The 13,447-nt window shown below is 40.6% G+C and overlaps 1 protein-coding gene across 1 annotated transcript in view; it reads left to right on the top strand.

Moving 5' to 3' along the window:
• The first annotated feature begins 16 nt into the window (after nucleotides 1-16).
• Nucleotides 17-13,447, top strand: part of LOC109558511 (putative tetratricopeptide repeat protein 41) — a 92,173-nt gene continuing 78,742 nt past the window's right edge. The window contains 2 exon segments of the mRNA XM_070789634.1: nucleotides 17-982; nucleotides 9,950-10,950. Of these exon segments, the coding sequence (XP_070645735.1) occupies nucleotides 10,170-10,950 (781 nt within the window). The 5' untranslated portion in view covers nucleotides 17-982; nucleotides 9,950-10,169.

The following is a 13,447-nucleotide window of genomic DNA, read 5'->3' as shown; positions in this document are numbered from 1 at the left end:
CGCAGTTCACCAATCGGAGCTGTCCAGGTGCGGTGCCCGATGCCCGAAGCGTGGCTCCTCCCGATTGGCCAGTCCTGGCCCCTTTTCTCCAATCAAATGGTTCCGCGGGCCCCTCTCACTCGGAACCGCCCCTTTACTTGGGTTCTTCTGGCCTCTAAGGGAAACCGTCCAATGAACGTCAGCACAGAACTCATCCCCACTTGTGGAGAGGTCGCGCGGAACCACTTCCGGATCCTAGAGCGCGTTTATTCCGTGCCCAGGGGAAGCGGTAGCCATGGCAACGAGTTCTCCACCTTTTCCGTGTCCACGCGTGGGGTCACGTTGGGAATGATTCCAGAGCGACTTTTCGCAGTCAGCTTTCTATTTGACAGTGCTTCTCAGTAAAGAGACACACGTGAGAGGTTGAAAATACCCCGAAGCGCTTTTCCATGCGAGTGACGAAGAACTACAGTTCCCAGCATGCAACGTACTAGAGAGGAAACTCCGTAGCGCATGCTGGGAATCGTAGTCTTTGGTCAGCTGCGTAGTTTGGCTCTTCCTTCTGCAGTTCTATCCCCGTGTCTTTGCGGGAGCTTGCGCCGGGTGTTGTGGAATTTACCCGTCGTTCCCATTGCCGTAGAGGTCTGTACGTATTCCAGACTCTCCAGTGTACATCTTTTAGAAGCGGGCCTAGAAAGCCCCCAAGGCCTTGGCCGAGACCCCTCCGTGTTCTGGGGGGCGACCTCTCTGAGTCTGGCCCCAGCCTCGTGCTCGTTCGCGAGCCTTTTCCGAATCTGCCTTCCCGTGCGTCACTTGGGCAGCCGGAATCCCTGTTACGTCTGCTCCTTTCACGACCGGAATCCCAGGCCTCCAGATTCGATTTCCAGAAGAGAGTAGCGGGGCTCCCTCCACCTTCCCTTGAGGGAAATTGCGAGCCACTTTAATGCCCCGACACCCTCATGAAGTTCAAAGGCGGTGACCCGGTGGTCCCAGAGTCCCTGCTGTGAGTCAGGTGGAGAGCATGGTAGTAAAGTCCAGTCTAGCACAAAAAAGAAGAAACACTTTCAGTTTGACGTGCAGGAGGATACACCTGCAGATCTTTGAAAGCAAAACCTGTGGGGCTGCAAATGAGAGAGGGAGTACAGCTTTGTAACTTCGTAGAAGTACAGAAAGACCAGGTGTCTTTCGTGTGAGGGAAGTCCCTCACCCTAAGCTTGCGCCTTGGAAAATATTTTCTCTGTCTCTTTAACCTAATCTTTACATAACCCCCCGCCCTGACTCGCACCCCAGTTTCTGATAAAAACACTGCCTTCCTTACTGCTTCCTACAGGGTAATTGAACTTCGAATTTGTTTTCAGATCATCATCCGAATTCCTGAAGGCAAGGTTTCAATGACAGGTTATCATATTTATTTATAACTTCCCCTATTTAGGTTTGCCAGTCTTAAATCTGTGGTCAGCACTTACCCATTGTGGTGGTGCTTCATTTACATCTGCCTCAATTACCTGTCTTTGTCGTTAGTAAGAAAAGTTTAGCTTACAAAGCTTTTGTCGTGCTTCTGTGCTTGCATCTTTTTTTTTTTTTTAAGAGTATACTAGGGTATGAATTACATTCATAAATCTCAGTATTTGTGTTTTGTGTGTTTCAACTCTTGTTTATTTTTTGCTTTTAGAAAAAGATGACTGCCTTGACTTTTCTGCATTTCATAACTTTGCTTCACCTTTTTCTCTAGTTCTGAACAAGTAAGCAACCAATTCTGAAATTGCAAACTCCATCTTAACTGGTCAGTGGTGGGTCACTTGTGCTGCACCTGGAGGAAACTGAGAGTGAGATGGGCCCTCCAAAATAGATCCATTGCTTGTGGGCACATGTTTCTGCAAACAATGAATGCACAAGACAGTCAGAACACAAGACAGACTGGCGGAAAAAGATGGTTGGCTGTTGTCAGGCTCAACTCTGTCCCTTTAAGACATGATTCATGGCTGTGCACCCTGTCCAAGGGATGGGCAGCTTACCCTGTTTCCAGCCTCTCTGTTTCTCCCCTGTGGTCTCCACCTCTCCTGCCACTTGACCCATGATTGATCCTCAGGTCTTGTCTTGGCCTAGCTTCTCCAGAACTTACACTTCAGGTTCTTATTAAGCTCCTGACCTTTGGATCTGAGTCCTTTCCTTCCTAATTTTAGTTTTTCCCTTTTGACAGTGTCCACGAATACTACTGGAAAGGCTACCATTGTTGTTTGTGTTATTGTTACTGTTGCTGTTGTTAAGCTTTTTCTTGAGCACAGTTAACTCCACTAGATAGCACCTTCCTTTGCGGTTGAACTTGGGAGAGAAAAACCAGACACACACTGGGGTGTCATTAGGAACAATGGATAGCTCACCTGGTTGACAGGGGTCATCTACTGCTGAGTCAGGGAGGATGCAGACTGGGGAGATGAAGACAGGATAGCAGTTGGCATCTGAGAGCACTGATGTGTGGAGCTGAGCTCCAGGGTGAATTTCTCGGTTCATTTTTTGGTTCACTCTTTCATTTATTAATTCATCAGTGTTGGAGATCTGGTATGTCCCTAGGATTATGCAAAGTGCTGGCAGTATAAGGGAGAGCAATATAGATATGGTCTCTGTGCAGAACTTGAAGAAATATTACCGTCATCAGTGCATGCATCTTATTTAAACTGAAGCAAAGATATAAAAGAATGCAAAAGAATGTGAGGGAATTTTGAGGCGTGGTGATGGAAATGCTCTTGATCTTGATTTTCGTGGTGATTGGAACTCATCAAACTGTAAACTTTGAAAAGAGTGAATTTTGTCATATGTTAATTATACCTCAATCCAAAAACGCTAATAGCAACTATTAATTTGAAGAACAACAACAAAGAAAAACCCAAAACAAAGAACACTAAAACCCATTTCAGTAGGAAGCAGGAACCAGACAAAGATGCCCCCAGTTGTCAGTATTGTCCCACACTGTGTAAAAGTGTCTGAGACAAAAAAATGAAGTGGGGCTTCCTGCGTAGCTCAGTTGGTAAAACATCTGCCTGCAATCCAGGAGACCTGGGTTCAATTCCTGGGTCGGGATGGCAACCCACTCCAGTATTCTTTCTTGCCTGGAGAATCCCATGGACAGAGGAGCCTGGTGGGCTGCAATTCATAGCATTAATTTTAGAACAGTTGTGGGCTTTCACTTTAAAATTCCTTCTCACTTGTGAAATAATTGCCTATCCGAAAATTCAAGAGGCTCTAGCTAGGGGGAAAATAAGCGTCAATAGACTTACCCTAATCTTGCAAAGTCCCTTGGACTGCAAGGATATCCAACCAGTCCATTCTGAAGATCAGCCCTGGGATTTCTTTGGAAGGAATGATGCTAAAGCTGAAACTCCAGTACTTTGGCCACCTCATACAAAGAGTTGACTCATTGGAAAAGACTCTGATGCTGGGAGGGGTTGGGGGCAGGAGGAGAAGGGGACGACAGAGGATGAGATGGCTGGATGGCATCACTGACTCGATGGACATGAGTCTCAGTGAACTCTGGGAGTTGGTGATGGACAGGGAGGCCTGGCGTGCTGCGATTCATGGGGTCACAAAAAGTCGGACACAACTGAGCGACTGAACTGAACTGAACTGAATCTTGCAGAAAACACAGAAATGGAAATTCTAACACCTTCATTCATATTAGAGACCAAAACCTTAAAATACTTAGGAATAAGCTTCAAAGACATAGTTCCAACATAAAGAAAACTGTAAAATCTTATTGAAGAATATAAAACGAATGGAGAAGTTGCGTCTGGTGCCATAACCTATAGGGTATTATTGCTGTGTAACAAATTACCCCCAAACTGTAGTTTAAAGAAATAAGCATGGATTATCTTCACAGTATCTATTGTGGGGAATGTAGGAGTGCTTAGTTGGGTAGTCCTGGTTCTGGGTCTCTCATGAAGCTGCAATCAGGATGTCAGCATCTGCTGCTGACATCAAAGGCTTGGCTGGGACTGGAGAACCTGCTCCGTGATGACTCACTCACATAGGTATTTACCAGAGTTTTCAGTTCCTCACTGCTTGGCCCTCTCTCTTAGGCTGCTTGAGTGTGCTCACAGTATGGTAGCTGGCTTTCCCCAGAGTGAGTGATCCACATCAGAAACAAGGCAGAAGCTGTGATAACTCATAACTAACCCCAGAAATTACACACTGTCATTTCTACAATTAACTCTACTTAGTGAAAGAGGCAATTATATAAAGAGGTGAATACCAGGAGTCAGAAATCACTGGGGCCAGTGTTAGAAGCTGTTAGAAGCTGGCTGTTACCATACCCTAGCTGCAAGAGAAGCTGAGAAAGGTTCTAGCTGGCATCTTCAGCTTCTTTTGTGAGTAATGGGCTCATGAAAGGGGGAGGGGGCGGGGGCAAGGGCAAGAGCCAGAAGTGGGGATTTCCCCCCAAATAGGAAGGGGATTCAAATGCTGCACAATGAAAAAGGATGATACATATCCACTACATGTTTGAATAGACAAACAGAACAGTGTAGGTAAAGAGAGAATCCAGAGATAAATTGTTTCAATTTAATACATGATAAAATAGATGTTTCAGTTTAGAGGAGAAAGGATGGTTTGTTTTATAAACGATGCTGGCCTTGACTGGTTATCCATGTAAAGAAAAATAAAGTTGACTCCTATCTTATACCATATAAAATAGAAATCCAACTTAGGAGAAAATAAGAAAGGCTGTGAGTACATAGTAGGAATGGGGGAGACCTCCTTAACTAAGATTGAGCATCCATTTTTAAAGGGGTCGCAAAGAGTCTACCACGACTTAGAAAAATTAAATTGAAATTGAATCCTTATAGACAAATAGAATAAATTCTTAACATTGAAATGCTTGATAAAAATAAATGAGTTGTGTTTAAAGGGTTTTAATACTGATAAATATCACTCTAGGAAAGCTGTACCAGTTTACATTCCCACCAAATTATGTTTTAAGAATAAAAAGCTTTAAAAAAGAAAAAGTGCAGCTTGGGGCTGTCAAACTAAAATTACTAAAGTTAGATGCTGTGATCATGAAGGGTGGGGGTGGGGGCATGTTATTTATATATAGAAATTTCTAAAAAAAAAAAAAATTTCTAAGCCTAAGCATATTAAGAGAAATTTCTGGAAAAAATAAAAAGCAGAGGAAATTTTCACCAGTTTGTAAATAGTCTCATAACTTCTAGTTCTAAATTGCAGTGATAAATAGAGTGATACTACTTTGAGGCTACTTTATCACAAAATTTGAAGTCAAACATTTGCTGTAGACGTAATGTTAACACTGACAACAGCAGTAGGAATAGCAAACATTGATTGAGGACTTTATATATACCTTGCAGATTCTAAAATGTAAACTAAGCAGTGATGATTTGCTTAACAAATCTGTTGGGAAGGCTGTTCCTTCCTCCATTCCCTCTCTCCCTCCCTCTTTGTCTCTTCATTTCTTTTTGGAAATAAGAACAGCGAATTTATTGAAGAGATGGTGAAGCAGTTCATAGAGTGGAAGGAAAAGCTAGACACCAGGCCTCAGGATCCACAGGATACCCAGGGCAGTAATGTTCATCTAGGGCACTGGAACAGGAGTCCTCATCCCTTAACTAGGGCATGTGCTTTCTTAAGAAGTTCATCTTTGCGATGTTAAAGAAAACAAAATTTAAAAAAAATGTTTATTAGTTGGCTATTATGCAGAGTCTCATTTAATCCTGCTGTATCGGATGTGGTCATTGTTTTCAAACTCACAGCTGCAAGAGCTACCGTCAGAGTGAGATCTTGGGGGGGTTTATGTCACTCCAGAGCCCACACTCAACCTCTGTATCCCCAACAATGTGGAAGGTGCCACTCTAATGCCACTTGCTGCTATCAAGTAGGCCAGGGACAGATATTAAATAGCTTTGGTTCTCTGGCGCAGTTGTCGGGCTCTTTCCATTCTGTTTTAGTCTTCCTGATTATGCCAAGAGAAAGTCAGTTTGTCTTAAATAGCTCTCTGATAAGCACATATTAGTCTACCTTTTCCATAACAAGAGGAATATATCTAATAGAATTTATTCAATGCTGTTTGCTATTTAAAATTTTTTTTAACTTTTTAAATTTTGTATTGGGGTATAACCAACTAACAATGATGTGATAGTTTCAAATGGACAGCGGAGGGATTCAGTCATACATATACATGTGTCCATTCTCCCCCAAACTCCCCACCCACACAGGCTGCCAGGTAACATTGAGCAGAGTTCCCTGTGCTGTACAGTAGGTCCTTATTGGTTATCCATTTAAAATATAGCAGCACTGTTTGGTTCTTAATGCACTATTTTTATGGCTACTATCTATTTTTGACAAGTGATAAGGGTTTTGCACTTTATAGTAATCATGAAAAGTTTGTAGTTAATGTTTTTTTTTGCTTACATTGTTTTAAAGTAAAATAAAAAAATCATATCCTACTTTTATCTTTCCACTCCAAGATAACTTCTTCTTCTACTTCTGTCCACCTCCCCACTCCTGTCCCCATTAATCCTCTATTTCTACAAACACTGGGAAGGTTCTTTATTAGCAGTTGTGGAGTTATTAACATTATTACTTGGCCATACCACAGGGATCTTAGTTCCCTGACCAGGAATCGAACTTGGGCCATCTGCACTGGAAAAATGAAGTCTTAGCTACTGGACCACCAGGGAAGTCCTAGTCCTCAGATTTTTAAAGAATCAGCTCTATTTTTGGCCTAATTTATATAAAATGCACCCATTTTAAGTGGTCAGTTGGTAAATTTTGATGAATGCCTACACCTAATTACCACTATGATTATGATAGAAAACATTCCCAGTGCTGTAAAGAGTTCTCTTCCCAGTTATTTTCTCCCCATCCTCTACCAGGCAACTAATGGTCTATTTTCTCTCACCATTCGCTGTGTTTTGTGGGTTGTTTTTTTTTTTTGCTTTTCTCTTTGACTCATGAGTTATTCAGAAATGTATTATTTAATTTCCAAAACTTGTCAGTTTTTCAGGTATCTTTCTGTCATCAGTTTCAAATTTAATTCCATTGGGGTTAGAGAACAGAATTTATATGATTTTAGTTCTTTCAGATTTGTTAGAGTATTGGTTTATGACCTAGGATGGACTTCAGCACACTTATTGCTTAAAAGGCCAGATAGAAAATATTTCAGGCTTTGTGGGCCAAATAATCTCTATCATGACTACTCAGCTCTGCTGTTGTAATATTAAATACTCACTATAAGTGAAAGTGGCTGAGTTCCAGTAAAATGTTCTTTATAAAAACAGGGAACAGGTAGGCCTTGGCCTTTAGGCTGCATTTTGCTGAACTTTGGCCTGGAAGCTGGTTCATTTTGGTGATTGTTCTGTGTGCACGCGAGAAAAATCTGTATTCTGCTGCTTTTGGGTGAAATGTTCAAAATCAATTTGCTTGATAGTGTTTTTCAGATCTTCTACATCTTTGCTGATTATCTGACTACTTAAACTATCGATTACTTCAGAGACAAGTTTTAAAATCTGTAACTTGTGTTATGGGTTTGTCTAGTTCTCCTGTCATTTCTACCAGTTTTGCTTTGTGTGTTTTAAAACTCTGTTGTTAGGTGCATGCATACTTAGGATTATTGTACTTTCTTCATGGACTACTTTGTCATTATGTAATGTCACTTTCTATTACCAGTGACGCTTGTTCTGAAGTCTACTTTTTCTGATGATAACTCCCTTAGTTTACTTCTCTCTAGGATCACACACTTTCTACTGCCTGATGTATAATATCTGAAAATAGCTAATTAATATGTTTTGTCCAGTTTTCTAATTTTTTGAAGGGGGTAGGTAAGTCTTGTCCCTGTTATTTATCATGGCTGGAAGCAGAAGCCCACAACTTTCTTTTTTAATATATATATATATATATATATATATATATATATATATATAGCTTGCCATCAGTGACTGTACTTTTATCCTCTTAGTTATATCATTTGTGAAGACCATTTAGTTTGCTTTCTTTCTTTTTCTATTTTTTTCTATCATAAACAATGCAATGAATACCTAACAGTTGTAGTTTTTCACTATTTTGATTAGTTCCTTGGAGTGATTCCCAGAAAGTAGTAATATATTTTGAAGTATATTGCTATTTACTTTCCAAACATACTTTCTAATAGCTTTCCAGAATTACCAGTTTACAATTCCATAAGTATACATAAGGTATAAATTTCACCAATATTTAGATTGTTACTGTTGTTCAGTCACTAAGCTGTGTCCAACTCTTTGGGACTCCATGGTTTTGATAGCTATACTTTCAAATATCTGTATCATTGATTATCTGTATAATAATATACAGCTATTTGATATCTGTATCAAATATCTGTATCATTTTAGATTTCTTTGAATTGTAGAAGGGTTAAATATGCTTTTATATATATTCTTGTATTTTTTTTAACTTATTTGTATCTTTTGCTTGTATATCTACTAGGATGTCAGTATTTTTCTTAGACTAAAGATAAATTTATTTGTGGCAAATATTTTTTACAGTCCATTGTTTGCCTTTACATCTTTTAAAAATGTGGTTATTATTTGTACATCTTTTGTGATTTCTTCTATAGCTTAAAAGTTTTGGAAATCTTTTCCCAGTTTGATTAATATTTAATTATGTTTTCATTTAAAAATTATACTAAATTCTTTTGTTCAACAAATATTCACCTGTCACCTACTCTGAGCCAGTCCTTATGCTGGCTGTTTGGGGCCTGGTAGAGACCAAGATATAAATTACCTCTGATCACTTGGAAATAGGAAAAGATGGATATTTTCAAGTAATGATAATCTAATTCTAGCCTCCTAAATGGCAGGCAAAAAGTCTTTTAATAAAGTGCTCATGATGCCTCTTCAGTTATCTTTTAGATTTTGTTTGTGTGAGATTAATTGTTTCTAATTGTCACCTACTTATTACAGTATCATTTATTGTATAGGTGTTTTCTATGCATTGATCTATGGTATCTTCAAGACCTAGAGTCTTATCCATATAATATGGAGGGAGTATAATGTATGTGTCCTGGAGTCAGGCTGACTTGTGTTTAGATCCTGGCTCTTCACTTACTAGCCAAGTGACTTTGGACATGTTGCTTATCCTGTCTGAACTTTTGTTTCTTCATCAGTGAAGCGGAGTGGTAATATTATCTATTGTATGATTATTGTTACAATTAAATGCAAAAGGGTTAACACTTTTTCCAAAGATAATGCATTATTATATTCTTGTCAGGTGATCTTGATGGAAAATTGCCCTATTCATGATAACACGGTATGTTTCTCTATAGGTGAAAGCAACAAACAGTGAAGCAGCATTTGGTAAGAAAATGAGTTGCATCAAGAAAAAGCTCATAAAACTAGGTACTTTTCATTGAATCTTTTGCTTCTGAGCAAGATGCAAGCATATCTACCTCATTGTTGGAGGGTGTGTGTTTTTCCATTAGCTCAGTGGAATTGAATTACCAATGCATGTAGGTGAATGGAATGTTGTAAGAGCCCGCACAACTTGAGATAGAAATAATCACAGTACTCCATGAAGTTCTTAGATCCAGACTTCCTTGCCTCTCAGATGCCAGGTGCATTATTGGTCTTGGGCCTTATTATATTGCTATTTTAATTTATTCCTCTTTCCTGACCTCAACTTCATAACAATTTTCATTCTTGCTTCTGGTCATGGGTCTTGGCTTATTCTGTTGCTAGGTATGCTAGGCTCCTTTTCTGCATTTGCCTTCCTTTTCACACTTTAGCAAGTTCCCTTGCATAGATTCCAAATTAACAGGGAGGGGCAGAAGGAACACTGGAAAAGTAGGATGGGGGATGCTGAGGCAAACAGGGAGAACTGTATTCAGTGCCCACTTACCACCTGTGGATCTCAGCTCTTCAGCAAAAGCTTTGGGGAAACAGAGGTTCAATGAACTTCCTGGAATCCTAAAAAGAATTTCTTTTTTCTTTTTCAGTCCTGACTTAGACTCGATTGTTTTTCAAGTCTGATCTGTGCATTGTTTGGCATCAATCACATTATAGTATCTATAAGAAGAAGACATTCTGGGGAAAGATTTCAATATGTTTATAGCAAACATAATTAGGAGAAAGTTGTAGAAGCAGAGGAGGTTGGTGGCTGCACCAGAACAAAAATTGTTCCGTTTTAAGGGTTATATCATCTCTGAGCAAAGTGAAATGAAGGCAAATGAGAGTGAAGACAGGTCTGCCCAATTCCTTTTAAAGCCGCAGAAACCCATTCAGCCTTACATCTGCTCGACTCTGGGTGATTTTGAAGAAGAGAGAGACTTTTTGGCAAGCTATATCTTCCCTCAGCTGAATGAACTCTGCAATTCCCGGGGCACGTATTTCAAAGCTGTGGACCTGAGGTGGTCAGGGTTGGAGGCCCAAGTACCCTCACTCTCCAATCTGTTTAGACAGCATTTTTGTCTCCAGTCACAACACCTGAAGCTCTGTCTTGACTACGTGAACAGCTGCTTTCCTTTTTTCATCTGCTTGCTGGGTCAGACATACGGGGACTTTCTCCGTAACTACTCACCTGTCATGTTCTCCAAGGCAACTGACTTGTCAAGTTTATCCAGAGTGGAACAGAATCTCTATGTTGCTGCAAAAAACGGTTATCCTTGGGTCCTAGAGTATCCCACCTGCAGTCTGATGGAGTTAGAGGTCATCCAAGCAGCATTTCTGAATGAGTCTCAATTTCAGTATTTTTACTTTAGGAGGGGAACCATGCCGCTGAAGACTTGGGATGAGGAAAAAGAGGAGATGCTGTCTTCGGGTTGTCCGACCGACGATGAGGAGAGATTAAAGATCGGAATGCTGAAGGCCAAGATTATTAGCAAAGGGCTCCCTGTCAGGTTGTATAAAGATCTCCATGAGTTGGGTGAGCTGATTCTCAAGGACTGGTTGGTCGTGATAGAGAAACTTTGCCCAGCCACTGTAATGACGGAAAATACAGGTTAGTAAATATGGAGATAGCTAAGTCTACTGTCATAGGGTCATGTGTTTTGTGTGTCTTCCTTGTGAACGGAATTTTAAAATGGTTGAAATGTTATTTATGCATTTAAAATTGTTAGCATATTCCCGTAACATTCACTTCATATGAAGATTTTTGAAACTGAGAATAAGAGTAAATAGTAGGTCATGGAAGACGATTTAGGAAGTCAAGGAGCTTGGGGAAGACCTAAAATGTTTGGCAGTTAATGTGTAGATACAGAGGAGAGGTTCTAGACCAAGGCTGATTTTACCCCCAGGGGACTTCTGGCTACATCTGAAGACATTTTTGGTGTCACAGTTGGGGGTGTGCTACTGGTATCTACCAGGTCGAGGTCAGGGTCACTGTTACATCCTCCAGTGCACAGAACTGCCCCTCATAATAAAGAATTTTTCAATTGCAAATGTCAATAATGCCAAGGTTGAGAAACCCTAATCTAAAGGGAAGAGAACTTTTATTGTCAGGTGATTTTTGCATGTTATCACTTTTAATCTTTAAGATTTAGACCTGCAAGGTAGATGCTATAATTGCTGTTTTACAGATGAACCAATGAAAGCTGTGTAGCAGTTAAGTGACTTACCTAATGTCACTTCACCAGTGAGGGATCATTCTAGAATTTGAACCCAGGTCCTTCTGACTTCAAAACAATGCTCATTTGCTTTCACCCTTACTACTCATGGAGTCAGTAATCCATGGACTGGTAGTCTCAGCATCACCTAGGAACTTGCTAGAAATGCATTCTGGGTCTATTGAATTAGAATTTGCATTTTAATAAAGATGACAGGTGAGTTGCATATGCATCAAAGTTTGAAAAGCACTACCTGACATCATATTGAAATGATTATAGTTATTTTGAAAGCAGTGTCTTGTAGACACGTACAGATTAAAAACGGAAGAACACCATCAGAATAGGGTGGAGATTCTTCACCTAGAATCTAGAATAGATTCTTCACCTAGAATAGACTTTGGGAGGGATCTGCGATGCCATGAAATTATATGAAAAATAGAATGTTTTAATGCATATGTGTGTTTGGTGGACGTAGGAAGACATCGATCAAAGGAAGACACTGTCTTTGATCAAAAAGGTTTAATGACACAAAAAAGATTATGAATTACCATTGTAAGGGCCCAAGTAGTGTGGGAATGCGGAATGAGGATGGTGCATTCTCACATGCTTTAGGGACCAGGCAGGCAGAGTCCTTGTAATATGATAGGGAGCGGATCTGTGGTCAGCTGAATAGGAGGGAGTTGACCTACCTAAAGTCATTCACATTCATTGTTGGGGGTGAGATGTGAAATCCCACCTGTGCTGGTCAAACTAGACTCCACCTACAAACCAAATCATTTTGGGGTCCTAGAAAAGAATATTGTATCGATCATTACTCTGGGTTGCAAATGACTTACAATGGCTTCAAGAGAAAGAATTTATTAGTTTATATAACTTGAAAGCCTAGGGATAGGTCTTGTTCAGCTCAAGCTGCATCCACTTGCTCAAAGGAGGATTCCAGGCCCTTGTTTCTCACTGTTTCTCTGATGGCTCTGCTGTCCTCGTGCTGCCTCAGTTCTTTGGCTTCTCCATTATGGAGGGAAGATGGCTGTAGTAGCTCCAGGTTCGAGTCCAGCAGTAAATGACTCAAAGTCCTACCATTAAGTCTTTCTGTTCCTGATTAACGGGACTTGGACTATATGCTTGTATCTGACTCAATCACTGGTATTGTGATTGATGTGATATGATTCTCTGATTTGGCTAATCCTGGGTCCTGTGCCACCTCTGGAGGTGCAGGGAGTCAGACCCACTACATTAACATGAATTGAGAGTTGAGACAAGGTGGGACCTGAAATGATAGTCTGTAGCTCAATAGGGTGTTGAGCAGTGCCAAAATATCTTCAGTATTCACTACAGCCTTGGAGTTTTAGAATGTCCAAAGACAGACATGTTCTCAGATCCAAGATTTTTCAGTTTCTAGCTGTGTGACCTTGGGAAAATGACATAATATTGGTAAGCCTAGATTTCTTCTGATTTCTGGTTAGCATTAATCACCTTGTGAGTAATAACGTATATTAAGCACCGAAATGGAGAAGGCAGTGGCAACCCACTCCAGTACTCTTGCCTGGAAAATCCCATGGACAGAGGAGCCTGGTAGGCTGCAGTCCATGGAGTCGCTAAGAGTCGGACACAACTGAGCGACTTCACTTTGACTTTTCACTTTCATGCATTGGAGAAGGAAATGGCAACCCACCCCAGTGTTCTTGCCTGGAGAATCCCAGGGACAGGAGAGCCTGGTGGGCTGCCATCTGTGGGGTCACACAGAGTCGGACACGACTGAAGCGACTTAGCAGCAGCAGCAGCAAGCACCCGAAAACAGTGCCTGACATATATTATGCTAATGGGTGAATCATGAAAAAAATGAGTCCTGGGAGAATATAGTATATATTTTACTAAAGCCTGAAGTATAGTTAA

Source organism: Bos indicus, chromosome 5 (genome assembly GCF_029378745.1).
Source record: "Bos indicus isolate NIAB-ARS_2022 breed Sahiwal x Tharparkar chromosome 5, NIAB-ARS_B.indTharparkar_mat_pri_1.0, whole genome shotgun sequence".
Taxonomy (NCBI): Eukaryota; Metazoa; Chordata; class Mammalia; order Artiodactyla; family Bovidae; genus Bos; species Bos indicus.
Note: the sequence above shows the minus strand (reverse complement) of the source record. Positions and strands in the feature narration are given on the sequence as shown.